General features: G+C 39.2%; 1 protein-coding gene and 1 long non-coding RNA gene across 6 annotated transcripts in view; one reads left to right on the top strand and one right to left on the bottom strand.

Moving 5' to 3' along the window:
* Positions 1-4,091, bottom strand: part of LOC141512635 (guanylate-binding protein 3-like) — a 30,190-nt gene extending 26,099 nt beyond the window's left edge. Inside the window, exons 1-3 of one of the 5 annotated variants that reach the window (XM_074221733.1) lie at positions 3,973-4,090; positions 2,906-3,024; positions 349-544 (exon numbers count right to left, since the gene is read on the bottom strand). In XM_074221733.1, coding sequence (XP_074077834.1) covers positions 349-538 — 190 coding nt within the window. In that variant the 5' untranslated portion in view covers positions 539-544; positions 2,906-3,024; positions 3,973-4,090. Of the gene's footprint in view, positions 1-348; positions 545-2,905; positions 3,025-3,555; positions 3,944-3,972 lie in introns of those variants that run through there. The other 4 variants (XM_074221734.1, XM_074221732.1, XM_074221731.1 and 1 more) reach the window with 4 other exon arrangements.
* The window catches only part of LOC141512644 (uncharacterized), a 130,804-nt gene that overhangs the window by 104,214 nt on the left and 11,393 nt on the right, over positions 1-15,197 (top strand). Inside the window, exon 4 of the long non-coding RNA XR_012475557.1 lies at positions 5,617-5,806. This is a non-coding gene — a long non-coding RNA (uncharacterized LOC141512644). The remainder of the gene's footprint in view (positions 1-5,616; positions 5,807-15,197) is intronic.

Raw genomic sequence — 15,197 nt, 5'->3', positions numbered from 1 at the left:
TTCCTTAATTCCCATTAATGCTAGTGCTTTTCCTCTAAGGATTATCTCCAGTGTATCTAGGACGTACTCATTAGCACACAATTGTTTGCTTATTGTCTCCCCCCTTAGACTGGGAGCTCCTGGAATGCAGGGATTCAATTGTTCTTTCTTTGTATCCTCAGAATTTAGCACCATTTCTACACTCAGTAGGCATTTAATAAATGCATGTTGATGGAATGGAAGGCAACAGTAAACCAGGAGCCCCTTTACATTTTTATATCTTACCTTAGGTTTTGAAGGAATTCTAACCCTGGGGCCCAATAAATATCCTCCAAAAATAGCCTCCCTGATAGCAGAGACTCCACTTACCCGAGTTCTTCCCTGCCAGCCTGTTCATCAGGTAGGATTTTCCTGTGCGGTACAGGCCAACAATAGCGACAACCACTACTGGTGTGGAAATGGAAGTAAGAATATCTAGGGCTTGCTGGTTTACCATCAGCTTATCATTCCTGTTTTCTACCAGACAGATGGGGGCCTCCATTGGCACTGTTGATGCCATAGTTTTCTGTAAATGCAGAGAGAAATCAAGGTGCAGAGATTCCATTAAGCTTCATTGAGAATTCCTAGCTTCATCATATACTAGTAACAATAGAAGAGAGGAGATATTCTTACATTTGTGGAATTCTACTTTTGGGAAGACTGTTATGACTCTGGCAGATAATAATGAAGATGACAGTAATGTTAATAATAATTACTTTTATGTAGTGCCTTCGGAGTTATTAGAAATATTATCTTATGGGGCGGCTAGGTGGTGTAGTGGATAAAGCACCAGCCTTGGAATCAGGAGTACCTGGCTTCAAATCCAGTCTCAGACACTTAATAATTACCTAGCTGTGTGGCCTTGGGCAAGCCACTTAATCCCATTTGCTTTACAAAAACAAAAGAAATATCTTATACTCATGGCAAGCCTTATTATTTCCATTCTTCTAGAGGAAACCGAGGTAGTTTCCAAGGTTAAAACATAAGTCTTCCTGACTCTATCCACTGCACTGCTGAGCTGCCTTGACCCATTATTTTTTTTCCTTTTTGTTTTGGCAGGGCAGTGGGGTTTAAGGGATTTGCCCAAGATAACACAGTATTAAGCATCTGATTTGGATTTGAATTCAGGGCCTTCTGACTCTAGGGCTGGTGCTCCATTGACTATGCCACCTAGTTGTCACCTTAAGTTATTTTTGGTCCCGAGACCTGTCACCTAGATAAAATGTTTCCAATTTTTGAAAGTCCCCACCCAGTAATATTTTGTCTGACATAATCATATCCCTTTGCATTATATTGGTCCAGATCCACAGTGAACATGGCCATGAATGATGTGAAGAAGGGACAATATGGGACAGTGTTTGTAGTAAATACTTTGAGATTAATAGTTTTTATTGGTACCTATTGCTAGTCCCTTCATAGTGTTGCCTGAGCAACTCTGGGGTGATTTCTATCTATCTCTCCCTTCCAGAAACCCTGAGCTTTCTGATTACTGTTTCCTGGCTCCTGTTTGCCCTCTGAATTTATGACCACTCTTTAGTTTGACTCTCCATGACATTGTCTTCAATCATTGACATCATGGCAGAGTGGAAAGAAAGTTGTTTTGGGAGTCTACCAGACAGAGATTAAAATACTGTCTCTGACAAAACCTAGATGTGTGACCCTAGCTAAGTCACAAACCTGCCAATCATCCATGGAGCTCTCTTAGACTTTAAATTGCAGAACAGTTGTAGGTCTATATTGTAGAGTGAGTATCATTACTAGGAGATCATTACACCAAAGAATTTTGAGACATAGACCCTAAAGGATCAATGGTGGAAGTTACCCTATTTTCAGATAGCTCATGATAGGAATCCTGAACCAGGCCCTCAGTGGATGCTCTGGCAATGCCTGAACTTCTGGTCCCCCTCAGTCTCTCCAGAGGAGGTTCTGGAGTGGTGCTGTAAGAACCGAAGCTCAGAGCCTTAGATGAACCCAACCCATACACGAGTAGTAGAATTGTAAAGAATTCTACAATTTTTGCTGGGAGCCAGGAAATGTGGGTCAGTCACCTTCCCTACCTGCCTCCCTGGGCCCCTAGGGATCCCTTCTGCCCCATGTCCAGGTGTTTACCCTAGGTTTCTTCTCATGGAAGTATAGATTCACTTTACTCCTGGGAACATCCCAGATATGGACCAAAGCAGCTTTCACAGGGTCAGATATGGAAGACTGGCTGCCCTCTGTATCAACTTTGACCTCATATAATATAGCTCTCATTTGATAATATAGCTCTTATTAGATAAGACTTTTTTGACTCTACTTGACTTTTCTTGAATTTGAAATAGCCAGCATCTGGATATTCTAGGTTGGGAAAAGTGATAAGACATGCCATCTCCTCACATGGAAGTTGTTGAGAGTATGTGGCAAGGTGGATATGGAATGGTCCTGGAGACAGGAGCAGTTGGGTTCCTCATATCTGTTAGCTACACATCCCAGCTGGGTGACCATGGACTTAATGTCTCTGTGCCTCAGGTTCCTCATCTATGCAATGGATACAATAGTACAGAGCCTACTTCCCTGGGTTCTTGTGTGGCTTAAGTGAGATACTTTTTATTTTTGTTGTTGTTTTTTTTTGTAAGGCAATAGGGTTAAGTAACTTGCCTAAGGTTACACAGCTAAGTAATTATTAAGTGTCTGAAGATCTGTCCTCAGGTCCTCCTGACTCCAGGGCCAGTACTCTATCCACTGTGCCACCTAACTGCCCCTGATATACTTTCTCTACAGCACTCAGTGAACCTTAAAGAGTAATTCAGATGCTAGCCAGTGTTACTCATTTTCTTTCTTTCCCTGTCCACTCTTTTTGAGATTTAGATTGGATGCTTCCAGTGAATTAGCTCAATCTACTCCTTACCTCATGTATCAATATCTCCTTATGAAGGTAGTGAACACTGACCAATAGTAGATGATCCGTTGGAGAAGGAAATGATTACTCCAGTAGCTTTGGCAAGAACACCCTAGGGACAACTGTTCCTTGGGGGTCACAAAGATGCAGACAAAAATCAACAACTGAATAGCAACAACTCTTGCTCAGTTTTCCAATGTAGATTCCACCTTTTGGTTGGAAGTCAAATTCCCTGCATTCTCTTAGTAGCCTCCTAAACAGGGGGAGCCCACAGAGTCCACACTCCAGAAAAGGGCCATCCCTGCTGAGTGCGCCCTAATCTACAGAGTGATCCCCCACACTTGGGGGTAAAGGGGATGTTGTAGGACTCTCTCTGCATCTGTCTCTATGCTGACAGGCTGATATCCTCAGCCCGCCTAGAGTATTCTGGTGACATACATAGCCCTACTTGAGAGCAGTCCACTTCTCAGCTGATATAGACCCAGCAAACTTTGCATACTTTCTTGATTTCCCTCTTCTTCCCCAAGAACAAATACCCCTGACCTTACATGCTCGACATACAGTTCTAGTGGTTTCTACTCCATTGGTCTGAGTATATTTGATTCTATATTTATGAGACCTCAAGAAATGATGTAGTTTCACCCCCTTTCTGTACTCACATAATGTATCATCAGTGAGAAGTGAAATAGAAAACTGTGTCCCACAGAGGTTGAAGGGGCTGCTGAGGATCAGATAACTAGGAGAGGAAGGGCTGGATCTCCCACCATCATGGCTCTATCCTTTCCCCTTTAAGCTTGTCTTGCATTTTTCTGAGGCTGGTGTGGAATAGGCCACTCAACTTCAGAAGCTCTCACTGCATTAGAGGAGGGGTGAGTTGTTGGTCTTCAGAACATAAAGCCAGGGACCAGAATTAGAGTTCTACATAAGTAACTAAGGTCAAAGGAAGCTTCCAAACATACATGTCTTGTTCATGCTGCCTTTGTCGCTTCTCATTGGGTTATAATCCTGATACAAACTTTCAAGCTCCAGGGAAAAGATGCAGGGAAGATAAAAGAAAACTTGGAAATAGCCCTCACCTGTTTCAGGAGGCTTCAAGCTCAACTCTTCACAGGTGTTTGCACAAGTTTTCTCTTTCTCTCTCAGCTTTTCCCTTATTTGCTCTTCCTTATCTACTCTCTTCTCTCTTATGCTTTTTGGAATGCTATTTACTTATAGTAGATAGGAAAGGGTGGGAGGGACAAGGGCAATTGAAAGCAAAAGCAAATCTCTCTGTTCCTAACTCCCTAAGAACAAGAGACTAAAGTGAATGTATAGGTGGAGGGCTTGGGAAATGTGGCAAGTGTCTAATTATTCCTCAGATGAGAGAATTTCAACAGAAGCTGACCTCCAAAACAGCCTTCATATCCTTTGTATTCCCCAGAATAAAGAGAGACCTCAGGGTCTGACAGTGCCAATTCTTCAGGTAGATGACCTAGGTTCCTGACTGCTGGTCTAAAAGAATTGTTAAAACAGCAAATCCTCCTATCTGCTGGCATTTCTTTAATGCTATGTGCACCAGACCAAGGTCAGCAATGTGGTACAGTGGACAGTGCCAGGTCTAGAGGCACGAAGACTCATCTTCTCGAATTCAAATGTAGCCATAGACTCTTACTATCTGTGCTGATGGTTTTGTAAGAAATCCTGAAGTAAGAGTGGAAAGGCATGACCTGCAGTCTGTGCCCTGAACTTTATGAGCAGGGGCACCTTGCGCAAGAGGCTTCATCTCTCCAGTTCTCAGTTTTCCCCACTCTAAAATGGGCAAAACGTCAATTCTTGCTTCTTGTCACAACATTTTTGTGGATCAATAAACTAACATTTATGGAAACATTCTACACAAATGTAAAGTAAGATGACAATTTGTCAGGTTTAGTGACTGTTGATATTTATATGGTTTCATTATCTCTATTTTTTTGCTGTTTCCATGTAAAGAAAAGGGGTTTATTGGGCTTGGTGTTTCTTGCATAGGCTTTCTCTGCTATAGACATGCTCTCACCTATTCCTGGTTTCCCATGGGTTCCTTGAGGGCAGGGATTCTTGTTTTTGTGTCTGAGTCCCTCATTTCTGGCATTGTGCCTGGTCTATAGGTGTTTAATAAATGTAACTTGAATGAATGAATGAATCCCTGCCCTATATATATTCTGGAACCTCACTGTATCTGGAATCTTCCTTGATGATAATTTCTGGCTTCTTTCCTGAATGCTCCAAGTAGGTACAATGTCTTGCCCTTTCCTATAAAGCACCTAGTAAACCTGGGATACAGAGGAACACTCACTGAGGGAAGTGGAGGATAGACTGATGCAGAAGAGCTTGTTATAATCTGGGCTACTGTTCTTTTTCTGCCCTTTAAAATTTATTTTAGTGAATCAAAATCATTTTTCTTCCCTTCCCGTCACTTAGGCAGCTAGGTGATGGAGTACATAAAGCTTTAGGCCTGAAGTCAGGAAGCCCTGGGTTCAAATGTGACCTAAGATTTGAGTTGCTGTGAGAACCTGTCCAAGTCACTTAACCTCTGCTAGCCTCAGTGTTCTCATCTGTCAATCAGGGAGAATGGTAACCCTGCCTCTCCGGACTGTTGTGAGGAGCAAATAAGATAATATTTGTAAAGATCTCAGCACAAATACATAGTACATAGTAGGTACTAAATAAATGCTTATTTCCTTTCTTCTCTTCTTCCCCATTAGGAAACAAAGAAAAATAAAACTCTTGTAATGAATATGTGTAGTCAAACTACATTGATCCCCACTCTGACACTAGACAAATTGGCTGCAGCTCTGGAGGAATCCCCTTGTGTGGTCATCATCTCTACCAGGCCTCCTCCTTCACCAGAATCTCATCTATGCCCAACTGCCCTGCTTGTTGGGAGCAGATAAGGTAGCTGGGCCTGGAGAGGGGGTTGGGGTAACGAGTCTGGGAACTAACTGTCAGAAGGCTGGACACTAATCTACCAGGACCAGCTCTAGTTGGGGGTATGGCGGGGGTGTGGCTGCTCCTTCAGAAGTGAGAGATAGCGGGAGAAGGAGAGGCCAGGCCCTGTCCAGGAAAGGCCAACATGTGGTCCATGATCACAGGCCATGGTTCTCTACTTCTACCTGTGTGCTTTTGTATCTGGTATAAGAGATTATAGTTTAGGAGTATATACATATATATATATATGTATATACATATATATATATATATATATATATATATATATATATATATATATATATATTTGAAAAAGGCAGGAGACTGTGCCCCCAGAATTCGAAGCATAGAGTCCACCCAGGGGTTTGTCCAGCTTTGAGACCCTAGGAGTGAGGAGTGATCTTCAGGACACAGCCCAGGGATAGCTAAGATAAGGGCTCATGTAGGAGCCATGCCATTTGTAGCCATGAATTTCATAGAACTAAGGCTATGGAGAAAGTGTGTGAAGTGTGAGCTCACTATTCAAAGATTGAGGTGGCATGGGGAAGATTGTGGCCTGAAATGATGGGGGTAGTTAGGAAATGTGTGTGTTTCTGTTTCTGCCCTATCTTTGTTGTGTATGTCTCTTTGTCAAAGTTAGTTTTAAAAATGTGTTGGAGTGTTAGTAGAGGCTCTTGGTAGAGGAAACAAATCAGAGTGACTCAGGGTAACCCTAGAATACTGAGGGGAAGATGTAACTGGCTTTGTTCTAGGAAGGTAAGGCTACATTTACAAAAAAAAAAACCTTTCCAAATGGAGGAGGAAAAATTTTCACAAAAGAGATTAATAGAATGATCATATCTGTCAGCAAGTGAAACATTCCACACATCTCTAATCTCTCTATTCTTCCCTGTCCCAGCCTTCTCCAAGTCCACACTTGGCTCTCATCCATCTTCTCCTTCCTTCTACCATAAGGCTCTGAAATATGGAGGAGAGAATCTGTACAGAAGATAAGAAATAGAAAATACAGAAAAATTCCTATAGTTCTTGCTGATTTCAGAGTGAGAGATCCACATTCCCAATGATCTAGTCTTGTCTTGGTTTTTAGTTAACCTTTCTTAATTCCTTTTCTCTTTTCCTTGCTCAGTCAGCTCTAATATTCCTGCCTCTGCTCCCAAGACCTGGGGGTTTCTAGGTCTCCAACAGAGACCTGATGACTAAAACCCAAAGAAAACCCCAACCATCAGTGTGAACCAAATAACATTATCAAAGAAGTAGGGCAAACTGAAAGGAAAGGAAGGTTCTTTATTGCATAACTCAGGGAAATCACCAAAGGAATTCTTCAATGGAAATGCTAAATGAGGTTTACTTGGGGAGAGCATTAAGCTGGTTTTCATCTTCTTTATGCAGAATATTCTTATGATCCCTTCCCATATAGCTTTTCACATTAGAGAAGAATCTTTCTAGAGAACTTGTAGATTTTATATTTCTAATACAGAACTCCATCCTAGCTACTTAGTATTAAAAATATATCTGCCCACCTAGACAGAATTATTACCTTGAGGGTAGTTAAAAGAAATAATGCCCCTTTCTGGAAGCAGTGCTTCATTGAAGGTGACTAGTCAGCCTGCTTGATATTTTGACCCTTAATGATACAAAGTTCAATGTGTATATTAGAATGCTATCATATAGAGCACTCAAAGGTAGCTTTCACAACCATAGTCATCTATTTTAAACTGGAAGGGGCCTTAGAGATCATCCACTTCAAATCTCTTCTCCACCCCCCCTCACTTTACAGATGAGAACCCTGAAGACACCTAAAGATCAAATGACTTAGCTAAGCTTATACAGGTATTAAGAGATGGGATCCTCTATAATTCCCAATATAGTATTTCCAGTATTCCTCTGTTGTCAGGTTTTGTAAGAGATCTATAAGAGACTATGGGTCTTTGTGAGACAGAGATTGTGAGGGCTTACACTGATCCTGTGCTCAGTTAATCATGCTAGACAATGAGTGACTGGTATCACCTGGTCATGCTCTGGTGATTCTGTTCTGTTTGCCTCTTTCTTTCCATTAGATGTAAGCTCCTTGTGGGCAGGGAATGACTGTCTTTTTCCTCTTTTTGTTTCCTCAGCACTTAGAACAGTGTCTGGCATATAATAGATAATGTTTATTAATTAATTGACAATTCACTCGAAGTCTCAGTATTGGCTATATTTCCCTACCTATGTTTTCCCTGACCTCTCATTATTATTCATCTCAGTCCTGTCTCTCCCTGGTCTCCATCTTCCTCTGCTCTCTCATTTCCTTGTGCCCTTTTAAGCTCCTGCTCTGTTGTCAACCAACTTTTCTATTTATTAGAGCTTCCATTTTATGATTTTTTCACATTCTTTTGTTAATCTAATTGTCTTCAGAAAGTGCTTTAGATCTGTATACTCCCTATTACTGACTGTTGCTTTTCTCATGCCCCCTTAAGCATTTGATCAGGAGGAGGAATAAGCATATTACTTGATTCCCAGCTCATTCCCAGATTGTCTTTTTGCCACATTCATTTAGCATCTTCATCTAGAGGGAACACAGGATAGTAGTTACAACACTAGAATTGGAGTCAGGAAGACCTAGATTCAAATCTCAGATAACAGCAACTTAGCATTCTTCAGAGACTTGAAGGTGGCACATGTATACCTTCCTTTCTATACCACTCAGTCTCTTTAGTCAGTCTGAATGGCGTGTTTTCCAGTTCCTCTCATGAAAACTCAGTGTAATGACTAGGACAATGGACTTGGGTTAAGACCTGGTCTAAATTCTACCTTAGACACTGAGTTAGCTGTGTGACCCTGAATCAGTCATCTACCTCTTTGTGTCTCTGAAAAGGAGAGCTGGACTTGAAGATGTCCAGTCCACCCAGCTCTGACTCTTAGGGTACTGGGATCCTTTGCCATCTTTATCATTCATTTGAAATTCATGAATCACTGACCACCAACTCTTTGAAGTCACACGACACTACAAATTTATTTTAGGAGGTCACAGAACACTACTTTTTTTCCATTTCAGTTAGGTTCTTAGAGTTCTAAGAAAATACTTTTGAATAATTTCAAACTTTTTTTTCTGTTCTCAGTCACACCACCTATCTCCCTTTTAGCAAAAGGTAGTGGTCTTCTATTGTACTAAGATAATGGAGTTCACCTGAATTAAGTTCTTCTTCCATCCCATTCTGTACCTCAAAATATTTCCTCCTTATTCTTCCATTGTGTCTAATAAAGAAGCTGACCTTCTTACTAAAGTAAACTTTCCTCTCGGTGTTTTTGATGTCTTTCATTACCAATACCACCAAGAGCTTATTTATTCACTATTATTATTATTATTATTATTCTCTATTTCTTTAATTTCACGTACCATTTGCTAATTCCTTCTGCATCCCCCACAAATATGTCCAAATTTCATCCTTTAAAATATTTTTGTTTGACCTTGAAATTTCCTCAATTAACCTATTCTCCCTTTTATGGACTGTAATATAACCTATGTTACCCCTTTCTTCTAATTCTTTCTGAATCTTTATAATCTGACCCCTGACTCCATTGCTTGATTGAAGCTGTGCTCTCAGATTTACCAGGGATCTCAATGGCTAAATTCATTGACTTTTTCAGATAAAATCTTCTTGACTTCTCTGCAGCTTTTGAAACTGTTAAACAATTTTTCCTTTTGGATGTTCTCTCTTGTCATAGTCTACATTACATTACTTTCTCTTGGTATTCTTTGTCATTGTCTGACCACTCCTCAGACTGCTGTGTGGGATCATCATTCTCCTTCTCTCTTAGTATGATCACTCTTCAAGGTACTGTCCTGAGTTTTCTTCTCTTCACTTTATCTCTCATTCATGATCCTCTCACCTTCCATGGATCCAAATATCATCACTATGAATATGATATCCAAGTATAAATATCTAGTCTCAATCCATGTTGTGAATTCTAGTTTTGCCTAACTGCTGGAATTCTACACAAAGGTGTCTCAAAATCAGCCTATCTCAAATGTAACTCATGATATTCCCCCTCAAACTTACCCCATCTTCAAATTTCTTCATTTTTTTTCTTGAAAATACTACTTTCTTTCTAGCTATACAGGTTCTCTTTGACTTCTCCTGATCTCTTATCATGTCTTATCTTATAAGTTCTTCTCATTCAGTTTTTACATTTCTGACACGTTTTTATCTTCTTTATTCACAAAGCCTCTTCCATAGTTTATATTGTCATAACCTCTAGTAAGGATTGTTTCAGTAGTTCCTAATTATGCTTCCTGTCTCCATTAGCTTGACTTTCTAATTCATCTTCTACATAACTTAAAATTGATATTCTTAAAATACAGATCTTATGGGTCACTCCCCTAGGCAAAAATTATTAGTATATCTCTAGAGCCAGTAGGGTAAAATGTTAGAAACTCCATTTGTCCTTTCTGTCCTTCTACAATATGGCTCCCACCTATCTTTCCAATCTTATGTTATTATTGCTCCTTTCATGTACTGTTCATTCCAATCCAACTTGCCTGGTAGATATTTTCCATATATGTCATACATTTCCTTCATGTATACATTTACTCATATATGCAAAGTATTTCCTCTACTTCTGTCTTGCAGAGGCCCTAGTTTCTTGCAAAACATAGCTCAGCACCATCTATTCAGCACCTACCAAGTTTTTTAGTACTCCCTATTTTGAAATTACATTGTATGTGTTGTATCCCTTTTATCAGAATGGAAGCTTTTTGAGGGCATAATTTCTTTAATTATTTACTTTGGATCTACTATCCTCTAAGAAGGAGGAAGCATGTCACCCCCGGATGATTGTGCCCTTGGTCAACCTATGCCCATTTTCCCTCCACTTCTTTTATACTTGTATACTTTCTTGGACTCAGTCCTACTGGTGTCTCAGATAGGAGACTTGTGTGTTCACATCCTAGTTCAGATGTTTATGTTCTGTTGATAAACTTTTTTTAGAAAGATTTCATTTATTTTGAGTTTTACAATTTTCCCCCCATTCTTGCTTCCCTCCCCCCACCCCCCACAGAAGGCATTCTGTTAGTCTTTACTTTGGTTCCATGTTAAACAGTGATCTCAATTGAATGTTGCAACATAGAAATCATATCCTTAAGGAAGAAAAATAAAGTATGGGATAGTAAAATGACATAATAATATAATATAACTTTTTTTTTCTAATTTGACGGTAATAGTCTTTAGTCTTTGTTCAAAGTCCATAATTATTTCTCTGGATATAGATGGTATTCTCCATTACAGATAGCCCAAAGTTGTCCCTGGTTGTTGCACTGAAGGGATGAGCAAGTCCATCAGGGTTGATCATCACCCCCTTGTTGCTGTTAGGGTATACAATGTTTTTCTGGTTCTGCTCATCTTGCTCAGCATTAGTTCATGCAAATCTTCCCGGGCTTCCTTGAATTCCCATCCCTCCTAGTTTCTAATAGAATAATAGTGCTCCATCACATACATATATCACAGTTTATTAAGCCATTCCCCAATTGAAGGACATTAACTTAATTTCCAATCTTTTTGCCACCACAAACAGGGCTGCTATAAATATTTTTATACAAGTGATGTTTTTGCCCTTTCTCATAATCTCTTCAGGGTATAGACACTGTAGTGGTATTGCTGGGTCAAAGGGCATGCAAATTACTCTCCAGAAAGGTTGGATGAGTTCACAGCTCTACCAAAAATGTATTAGTGTCCGAGATTTCCTGCATCCCTTCCAAAATTGATCATTGTCCTTTCTGGTCATATTGGACAGTCTGAGAGTTGTGAGGTGGTATCTCAGAGATGCTTTAATTTCAGTTTCTCTAAGTAATGATTTGGAGCAATTTTTCATATGTCTGTGGATTTCTTTGATTTCCTCAGCTGTACATTGCGTTTGGATATCATTTGACCATTTGTCAGTTGGAAAAATGGCTTGTTTTTTGAAACTTTGACTCAGTTCTCTGTATATTTTAGAAATGAGTCCTTTGCCAGAAATACTAGTTGTAAAAATTGTTCCCCAACTTACTACATTTCTTTTGATCTTGGTTACAGTGGTTTTGTCTGTGCAAAAGCCTTTTAATTTAATGTAGTCAAAATTATCTAGTTTGTTGTGAATGATATTCTTTAACTCTTCCTTGGTCATAAACTATTTACCTTTCCATAGATCTGACAGGTAAACTACTCTTGATCTTCTAGTTTGCTTATAATATTGTTTTTTATGTCTAAATCCTGCCTTTTTGATCTTATCTTGGTATAAGGTGTGAGGTGTTGGTCTAATCCAAGTTTCTTCCATGCTAACTTCCAATTTTCTTAACAGTTTTTATGAAAGAGAGAGTTGTTTTTCCCCAAAGTTGGACACTTTGGGTTTTTCAAACAGCAGATTACTGTAATCATTTCCTGCTTTTGCACCTAGACTATTCCACTCATCCACAACTCTATTTCTTAGCCAATACCAGACAGTTTTGGGGACTGGTGCTTTATAATATAATTTTAGATCTGGTAAGGCTAAGGTGCCTTCTAGACTCTTAAACCTGTTCCTGCACCTTTACTCCCACCCCTTCAAATTGAAAGAGGTATCTGTACAATTTTCTCACATGAAAGCACTCTGTAACTGCAAAGTGCCCGCCCTTTGGGTGTGGTTGTTATTTCTTAAATAACTGACTCATAGATGGGGATCTGAATTTTCTTTCCTTTAAATCACAGGATTTCCTGCTTTTGTGAGCTAAATGAGAATTGAGCTCAGGATGGCTATCTGTGTGATGGTAGCTCTTCCGGAAAATCATGCCTTTTTTTCTTTTGTTGCTTTTGACTAAGTAAAGCTGTAACTTATATTTTATGAACTCCAAATGCCTCTTCATGATATTTTAACCCTTGAGTTTCAATTACTGGAATGGACTAGAAGAAACTTAAATAAGCCACTATAAATAAGTCTGGAGATGACCTCCCTCTCTATTATAGGGACAGCCAAATGGCTCTTTGGAAAGACTGCTGGGCTTAGGGTCAGGTGGACCAGAATACCTAGCTGTGTGGCCCTGGGCAAGTTACTAAACTCTGCCAGTCTGGCACTGAGTCAGTAAACAGTTATTAAGCACCTACAATGTGGCCAGACTCTGTGCTAAGTGCTAGGGATTTGTCTCACGTTTTTTTTTTTTTTTTTTTTTTTTTGCAAGGCAAGTGGGGTTAAGTGGCTTGCCCAAGGCCACACAGCTAGGTAATTATTAAGTGTCTGAGACAGGATTTGAACCCAGGTACTCCTGACTCCAGGGCCAGTGCTTTATCCTCTATGCCACCTAGCCGCCCTTGTCTCACTTTTCTTAACTGTAAAATGGATATGTGTGTAAAACAGTACCTATATCCTTGAGCTATTGTGAGGATCAAATCAAATAATATTTGTAAAGTCCTTTGTCAGCCTTAAACACTATATAGAGGATATTATTATTATAATTATTATAATTGTTAAATATTATTATGTGACTAGAGAGAAAATGAATATAATAGAATGTCTGACTCTGGGGGAAAAATATAAGGTCTTTCCAAAGTAAATCCTCTGAGCCAGAAAGGTCTTTAATTTGATAAAGATCTCTCCTCTTTCTGGATTGCTAAACTTTTGTCCCTCCCTCCAAACCTCACTGCCTTTAGGAACTGGCACTTAGCTTCCCTTTGCCTTGGAAGTTTCCATACTTAGGACCATTGGAGATCATTCTCCCTCCTTTTTGTGACTAATTCCTTAAGGCAGTCTTCAGTGAAACAAGTGCTCCCTTCCATCTACAAGAAGCAAATCATAGGTTTGAAAGCTAGGCCACGGGTGGCTGGGTGCACAGTGGATAGAGCACTGGACCTGCAGTCAGGAGGACCTGACTTCAAATCTGTTTTCAGGCACTTAATAATTGCCTAGCTGTGTGACCTTGGGCAAGTCACATAACTCCATTGCCCAACCCCGCCCCCCCCCCCCAAAGCAAACTAGGCCAACAGACTTCTTCAGAGATGGTCACCAGGTTTGTAACACTCAATCTCCATCTTTAATGCATGCCTCTGTCACAAAAAACTGATGTTTATGTTGCTTCTATTTGTGATTGCCCTTCCCTTCCCTACTACTTGCTAAGTTGAATTGATGGACACATCCAAAGAAGAAACACTGATGAATCCCAGAATTTCTCAATCTCTAAGATGAAAGGAACCTCATGGGCCATCCATTCCTCTACTCAAACTAGAATCACTTTTTGAAAAATGTTTTTTTCTTTTTTAAAGTTTATTTATTATTTTATTTTCACCCAGATACTCATAAAAACTGTTTAACATTCATTTTTAATGCTTCAGGTTGTAAATCCTCTCCTTTTCTTCCTTATTTCCCACTACTCCCCTGAGAAGGAAAGCAATTCTATATAGACTGCACAATTCTATACAGACTGCACATGTGTAGTCATGCAAAACATTTCTATAACACAGACCAAAAAATAATCCTCAAAAAAATAAAGAAAAGCAGTTTGCTTCATCTGTATTCAGACATCATTAGGTTTTTTTTGTCTTTCTGTGTAGTCTTAGATCATTGTATTGCTGCAGTAACTAAATCAATGAAAGCTGATCAGGTTACAATATTGTACAGATTATTGTTTTGCTTTTCATCAATTCATGGAAGTATCCTGTTCATCAGTTCTTATAGCAAAATAGTATTCCATCATAATTGCACACCCAAATTTGTTCAACCATTTTCCACTTGATGGTTATCCCCTCAATTTCTGATTCTTTGTTAGAAGAAAAGAGCTGCTATGAATATTGTATACATATAGGTCCGTTTCCATTTTTGTTTTTTTTTATTTTTTCTGAGATATAAATCTAGGAGTGGTGTTACTATATGTTAAAAGGTATGCATAGTTTTATATCACTTTGGTCATAGTTCAAAATTGCTCTACAGAATGGTTGAATTATTTCGCAATGCACTAATATCTCATTTTCCTCACATCCCCTCCAATATTGATCACTTTCCTTTTCTATCCTATTAACAAATCTACTAAGCATTAAGTACTAGTTTTTAATTTGCATTTTCCAAAGTGAGTTGAGTTTCTTTTCATATGGGAAGGATAAATTTCTATCTGAAAACTGTTCAAATCTTTTGATCATTTATGAATTTAGCAATCATATTCTCATAAATCTGACTTAGTTCTCTTTCAGTTTGAGAAATGAGACCTTTGTAAGTGAAATTTGTTTCAAAAATTTTTCTCACTGTGGTCTATTACTCCCCTGGTTTTTTTGTACTTTTCCATCTGGCCAGTTCTGCTTTGTAAGGCATTTGTCTCCTCATTAACTTTTTGGACTGCTTTATCCATTTGATCTAACCTGGTTTCTAACATGTTGTTTTCTTTAGC

The sequence above is a fragment of the Macrotis lagotis genome, chromosome 2 (genome assembly GCF_037893015.1).
Source record: "Macrotis lagotis isolate mMagLag1 chromosome 2, bilby.v1.9.chrom.fasta, whole genome shotgun sequence".
Taxonomy (NCBI): Eukaryota; Metazoa; Chordata; class Mammalia; order Peramelemorphia; family Peramelidae; genus Macrotis; species Macrotis lagotis.
The sequence above is the reverse complement of the archived record's forward strand: the minus strand, read 5'-3'. Positions and strand labels throughout refer to the sequence as shown.